The sequence below is a fragment of the Xyrauchen texanus genome, chromosome 36 (assembly GCF_025860055.1).
Source record: "Xyrauchen texanus isolate HMW12.3.18 chromosome 36, RBS_HiC_50CHRs, whole genome shotgun sequence".
Classification (NCBI taxonomy): Eukaryota; Metazoa; Chordata; class Actinopteri; order Cypriniformes; family Catostomidae; genus Xyrauchen; species Xyrauchen texanus.
Window position 1 is genome coordinate 13,229,992 of NC_068311.1, and position 7,475 is coordinate 13,237,466.

General features: G+C 36.7%; 1 protein-coding gene across 1 annotated transcript; it reads left to right on the forward strand.

Annotated features, from left to right (window-relative positions):
- The first annotated feature begins 1,083 nt into the window (after positions 1-1,083).
- Positions 1,084-4,690, forward strand: polr1g (RNA polymerase I subunit G). Its single transcript, XM_052106624.1, has 3 exons — positions 1,084-1,271; positions 1,377-1,500; positions 3,571-4,690. The coding sequence occupies exons 1-3, from the start codon at positions 1,256-1,258 to the stop codon at positions 4,265-4,267; spliced, it is 837 nt and encodes a 278-aa protein (XP_051962584.1). The 5' UTR covers positions 1,084-1,255; the 3' UTR covers positions 4,268-4,690.
- The last annotated feature ends 2,785 nt before the right edge of the window (positions 4,691-7,475 follow it).

Sequence of the window (7,475 nt, forward strand, 5' to 3'; positions counted from 1 at the left end):
ACGAAACAGACACTCAGTTTTGCAAAACAGTTCAATTTCACTGCATAATGAAGCAACATATTCTTTCCTGATAATGCATTTATTAAACGTAATGCGAACAACAAAACTATAGATGTGTTCTCTATTTAATTCATAAAATGTTCAGCTATACACACAACTCTATTATTGAAATAACACATTTATCTTAAATATCCACAATAAAGACCTTTTTCCATCTGTTTTCATAAAACGTCTCTAAGTTGTTCCTTCTCTTCCTCTGGAAGGATGATGAAGAGCTTTACTGTAAAAAAAAACAACAACAAACAAACAAACAAAATAGCAATCTTGCTAAATTGCATGGACTTAAGGCAGTACTATAAGCACAGATGGTACAGTAATTGTGGACATTGATTGACTGGCATGCAGAGAATGGCATTTCTCCCTCTTCTTTTTTGTTGACATTGAAGTCAATGTAGATCTGCTCAATTTAGGCCGTACAGTTTGTGTGTCTTAGAGATTCATAATATGATGAATTAGAGTATCTATCAGATCATTTGAGGCTCTTCTGTGACTTCTTTACTCTTCCACCCTGCTGTCCTCTTTCGTCTTTCCTCAACTATTTCAATGCTGTGCTCGACCCTGAAAATAAACCTTCCCCTTTTCTCATCTCTTCTTCCATCTATTTGCTCTTCCTTACCCACTTTACCTCTTCTCACTTTGTACCTCTTCTTTGTGTTGTTCTTCCTCTTCATCTTCTTCCTCATTGTTTGTTTGCTCTGATTTAGTTGTTTGTGTTAACTGTTTTAAAAGCATGAATTTTACATTAGAAAAATGTGTATATAGTATTTTGAGAAAAATCAAGAAAAATGCACAATCTGTTTAGGACAATTACAAAGTGTTCAGATGGCTGTGTTAATTGTTTTGAGAGCAGTGACCTGAGCTTATAGAAATGCGTAAAATCAATGAGGAAAAACTGTAAATGATTTTATAAAAGAACATTTTTTCTCTGTCTCTGACCACGTTTTGTCAAAGTGCGCCCTCTGGTGTCACACAAATGTAAAGCAGACACACGCTCTCCTGCTGCAGCCGCAGTGTGCTTCCGGGTCGAAGTTTATTCCCTTCTATCCACATGTGATTCACATGTTTACTTGTACACTTTTACTCAGAGCAACATATTGGTGACCCTAGCGTATGAATGCATTTTATCTGGCAAAGTTGAGAAAACAACCACCTGATTATATCGCGTGACGTGTGGTCCAGAAAAGAACAGACTTCAATGGCAGAGAAAAGAGGTTGGTGCTAAATACTAGCTAACATTGCTCAACTCATACTACACCGAACTGTAAAATGTGTAGTATGCTGGTAACTTTATTTTCTCAACATCTTTTTCCGCATAGTTCCGACGTATCAGTGTCCAGCGGAGTTTGTGCCATTTTCGCATGATGCAAGTGCCTTGTTGGATGGCGATGTAAATAAGGAACTATGGCTCATCAAAGCCCCAGCTCGTTTCGAACCACAATGGTAAAATATCCTTATGAAAATCTCTTATGATCTGTTGAACTGGCAATGCTGAATTGTTTTAAATTACGTTTTATATTTATTTATTTTTAATTCCCTGACGTTTCTAGATTTTCTTGGGCTGTGGGAGCCACGTCAATAGTTGTAAAACATAAAAAAAAATTTATGTAAGTGAATGGTGGACCTTTGAGTGGTTAAATTCATGTCTTCAGACACCGATAAATAGTTAAACTTTTTTTTACTGTCAATCTCTACCTTCACTTTCATATTCTTTAACATTTTGAAAGTGAAAATCTGTGGGTAAAAAAAGGACTTACATTGATCTGCCTGAAGACATGAATTTAACCACTCAAAGGTCCACCATTCACTTACATAAATTTTTTTTTATGTTTTAGAACTATTGACGTGGCTCCCACAGCCCAAGAAAATCTAGAAACGTCAGGGAATTAAAAATAAATAAATATAAAACGTAATTTCACGCTTGGAACATTAATGGAAATTAAAAAAAATCAGTCATGTAAAAGTCATGGAGTTTACTGCAGTAAGTAGGGTAAAGACATGTAAGTGGGACACTACATTTCTGAAATAATGAACGATTTATCTATCATTGTTAAACTGTAAAATAAGCAATAATTTATTGATGGTAGTTGATTCTTAACGGTATAGTTCACCCAAAAATGAAAATTCTCTCATCATTTACATAACATTTAAAGATATTTAGAAGAATATTTTAGCTCTGTAGGTCCATACAATGCAAGTGAATGGTGGACCTTTGAGTGGTTAAATTCATGTCTTCAGACACCGATAAATAGTTAAACTTTTTTTTACTGTCAATCTCTACCTTCACTTTCATATTCTTTAACATTTTGAAAGTGAAAATCTGTGGGTAAAAAAAGGACTTATATTGATCTGCCTGAAGACATGAATTTAACCTCTGGAGTCATATGGATTATTTTTATATGGCCTTTATGTAATTTTTTGAGTTTCAAATGTCTGGTCACCATTCACTTGCATTGAATTGACCTACAGACATATTCTTCCAAAAATCTAATTTTGTGATCTACAGAAGAAAGAAAGTCATACACATCTGAGATGGCAAGAAAGTGAGTGAATAATGAGGGAATTTAAATTTTTGGGTGAACTGTACTTTTGACTATATGGGAATACAGATGTAGCCATATTTTAAAAACAACGGCACTTTCCTGAAAGTGTCCCACTCTATCTGTATTCGGGTCACTGATAAATAAGGTGATACAAATTTGAAATATTTTCACACAAAAAACATACACATGTGAAATGTAATCTTTGTGTCTAATTTGGTTTCATAAAGTAAAAAAACAAAAACATTTATTGCATTTTCTACAAAAACATTGCTTAAATGTATTTAATGTCATGTGGTGTAACCATCAGTTATGTAAAAAGGTTCTTTGCTTGCACCTTGAATTTAAAAAAAAGTTTTCAAACCATTTTGAATGTAAAAAATATTTTTTACAAATCATGAATTTTTGAGTCAAGAAGTTTTCTCAGGGTTACACCACATGACCTTAACATAATGTATCTTTTAACTTAACACCGTTTTGATTGTCTTAGGGGGTCGTTTTTATGTTCTGTTTTGTTTTTGTCAATAAAAAGACTACTTGCACCACATGATATTATTTTTAACAGAATTATTGCTCTGCTTTTTTATTTAAGAAATATTATAAAAGATTATTCAGCATTACTTATGTCTACATTTACTTTTTCAACAATTTCAGCTTTTAAGACTTTTGTTTGTTTACTGTCTCTGGAGGGTCACAACACATATGAAAATGAAGATATGTAAATATTTTCATCATAGTAGAGTTGTATTCAAGTAATTATTTTGTGTGATTTGTAATTATGTTTTTTTTTTTTTAATGTAAAAGATCTAGACCAAAAAAAAATTAGTGTTACATCATTGGCCTATTCACCAAATACATTTTCTATAATAATTTTGCTCTAAAACATCATCTTGATGTTGCTCTTTGTATTGTTAGTGCTTATGTGGAGTAAAACATGATCAGTTGAGCAATAATTGCTTTGTTTCCTCCACAGCTTTGCAACACTCAAAGTGCCCTTATCAGGTGTAGAGATGGTCCAGTCTTGTGGCAAAACACCTCAGAGCTACAGTGTTCTAAGTAGTAGGGTTGCACCTTTAGACCTCCATTTGCTCGTTTCCAATGAGAACAGTCAAGCCCTTTCCCTCTCAACCTCTGGCTTCACTGGTGTCCTCAACATCTCTGAAAGCTATGGAAACTGCAATGAGAACAAAGGCCCTGTTTCCATCCCAGCTGCTCCGGCTCCATGCATCCCACCTGGCCTCAAGCAACGCTTCCAGCCCTTTGGTAGTTCCATTGCACCTCACATGAAAGATCAAGTCACCATAGTTTCTCCTACACCACCCAAAAGAACAAGGCTAGATCTGAATGAGGGTGAGGAACGAAAAAAGAAGAAAAGGAAGAAAGAAAAGAGGGACAGGGAAGTGCATAGTGAAAAAAATTATATTAAACAAGAAGAGGAACCGTTTGAGTGTGATCAGATAGAGTTCCCTGAACCTATGGAGGATCAATCAACAGAGGAGAGGAGGAGGAGGAGGAAGAAGAAAAAGATGAAGAAAGAGAAGGACAGATGGAGTGAAGAGACAGTTGATGCAAGTTTCATATCCAAAATGGAGCCACTGGATACATCTTATGGCGACATTGACACCCCAGCGAAATCTAAAAAGAAGAAAAAGAAAGCACGTAATGAGTAGAACTACAAATCTCAAATTACTTGTCATGTTCATAAATGCTTATTGTGATATTTAAAGGGATAGTTCACCCAAAAATGAAAATCCTGTGATTTTTCTCACCCTCTTGTGGTTCCAAACCTTTTTCATTTTTCCAAAGAACACAAAAGTAGATGCATGTTTTTGATTAAGAATCTTTTTTTCCCATGCAATGAAAGTGAATGGTGACTGAAGCTAACATTCTGCCTAGCATCTGTTTTTGTGTTCTATGGAAGAAAGCAAGGCATACAGGTTTGGAACTATATGAGGTTGAGTAAATAATGACAGATTTTTATTTTGGGCTGAACTATGTCTTTAACTGTCGCTATGTCTTCGTATGCTATCAATAAACTATACACTTCTGTACAACGTTATGTATTATCTAAAAATTTTGATTCTTAAAGAATCTCCTGCTTTTAATCAAATTCTTGATTGTCATTTTTATACTACTAGCTTCTGGATAGAAACTGCACTGCCCAGTATAGAGAATGTTATTCTAATGCAGGCATTAAATACTGCAGTTATGCAGTATTTACAGATCACAGTTAGATGGCGATAGATCTCCCTTGGCTAGTGGGAGCGCTGATGGTCTGCCCGCTTGCTCTGCACTGAGGTATGGTCATGTTTTCTAATGAGCACCCGGCACGCCTGAAAATTCAGTTTCTCTGCCCCTCCCACTGCGCACATGCAGGTATCGCTCAACATCCCAGAGTCCAATGGGATAACATGTCAAATCACGCATGCATCGCTGTTCGATTCTGCTTTGTATTGGTTTTTCTTTTTAAGAATATTTGCACCTGCTGAATAGTGGAATGAGGACTTAGAAGAAACTGACAACTTAATTTTGCTTTATTATAATGGCATCATTGTGTTTACTGTAGGGACAGTAAAACCCTTAAAGTTACTAATGGTGATGCAAATGAGTTGTATTCACTCCAAAAAAATTATTGGCACTGCCTAACCCAACAACCAATTAATTAAACCCAAGTTGTTATTACACTCATTTAAAGGGATATTCACACACTATTTACTCATCCTCGTGTGGTTCCAACTCCATATTCCTCCTTTGAATGCAAATTAGATGTTCAGTAGTCAGGGACTCGCAGCTTGCTTTCATTGCATTTTATTTATTTATTTTTATTCAGTGAAAGTGAATGGTGACTGAGGTTGTCACTTTACCTTCCACAGGCATTTTACAGGAGACACTAAATTAAGGGTTTGAAACACATGAGGATGAGTAAATTATTACATGTTTTTTTGTGTGTGTGAAATATATTAAAGGAATATTACAGGTTCAATACAAGATAAACTCAATCAACAACATTTGTGGCCAGGGCTGGACTAGAAATCTGGCATACCGGGGATTTTCCCGGTGGGCCGGCGCACTTTTGGGCCGATCAATGAGGCGGCGCGTAATGCAGAACGAACCACAAAACGGCAGCGCGATACAGAAAAGGACAGTTTTTTTTTTTAAGAAAAGGAGTAATGAGTCCAAATATATTTTTGTGGTAATTAACATTATGCCACAAATGCTGTCGATTGAGCCGAAATATTCCTTTATAACATTAGACTGCTTGTGTAAATGACTTCATGTATCATCTATATGCACCTGTTTAACAGCGCTCACACTTTGCATCATTTGCCATTTATTTGCGGGTTTGAGTCACAGAAAGGCGAGTGATTTGTCACTACTTGTGACTATCACAGATGCGGGGACGGTAATCTCAGTGGAACTGGTACAACCTGTTTGCCTTGAGTTTTTTTCCATTCCCCAACTCGTCAAATATTTTTTTTTCGAGGTATGCCATAGGCACTATGAGATGCTTTAACAGTGTTGGATGTCTGGTGAGGCAAATAAATAATTGAATGTAGTCTGAAGTTTGGAGGCAACGTGCCCAGACTGCAAAGCAGACATGGGCCTTATGCACCCTAAACTGATGCAAACGATCAGGTTTGGAGGGGGAGTGATGAATTTTTTGAGCCAATCTCGTCGGTGCCCACCCTCTCCCTTTCACTGCAGCAGTTCTTGCCTTTCCCTACTCTCGTGATCTCTCTCATTCATTCGCTCCCTCTTCAGTGTGCTCCTAGCGGCCTGCAGCATTTGGGGGGGTTGGGGGTTACCATAGCAACGCAGACTTGCCAAGGACTGTGGAGCTGCACGCCTTTCGGAATGAGGTTCAGCACACATCCTTTACAAGCCATCCTTCAATGACGAACGAAAGACACACAATTGTCTTTCTCCCATTCTCTATCTCAAGCAATGGTGCTCAATATGCTTCCTTGATGACTTTGGCACTGAAGTGTTTGTTGGGATGAATTACTGCACCAAAAACTTGACTGCATACTAATGTGTTGACATGGTGCACATAAAGCAGTCTATTCCAAAATCCGTATTTGAACCACCTCTGCTGCACAAAAGAATTGTGCGAGCTCGCCAATGAACTGGCCGGCATAAAAAAAAAATGAAAAGGCTGTAATTTACTCACCCTCATGTCGTTTCAAACTTGTATTACTTTATGTATTTAAAGGGACAGTAAAAGAAATACAAAAGAAAATTCTCTCATCTTTTACTCAATGCAACAATGCAAGTGAATGGTGACCAGACCATTGAAGTGCCAAAATCCATACTCCAGTGGTTTAATATGTCTTTTGAAGCAATGCAATCACTTTGGGTGAGAAACAGATCAATATATTAAACACTTTTTTTATTATTCACTTTCATAATGTGAACGTGGAGATTTATAGTTAAAAAAGGACAAATATTTATCTGTTTCTCACCCACGCTAATCACATCCCTTTTGAAGACATATATTAAACCACTGGAATCATATGGATTACTTTTATGCTGCCCGTATGTGATTTTTGGACCTTCAAAGTGGCTACCATTCACTTGCATTGTATGAACCTAAAGAGCTGAATTATTATTCTGAAAATATTTGTTTGCGTTCAACAGAAGAAAGTCATACACATCTGGCATGGCATGAAGGTGAGTAAAAGATTAAACAATTTAATGGAATGCAAACGGTGATGTCAGGCTCATTTTTGGGACTGACAGTCTCAGTCACCGTTCACTTTCATTGTATAGACTTAAGATGTAGTGAAAGCTGACTAATGCTAACATTCTGCCTTGCATCTCCTTGTTTGTTCCACTGAGTCATCTGGGCTTGGAACAACATGAGAGTGAGAACAGAAT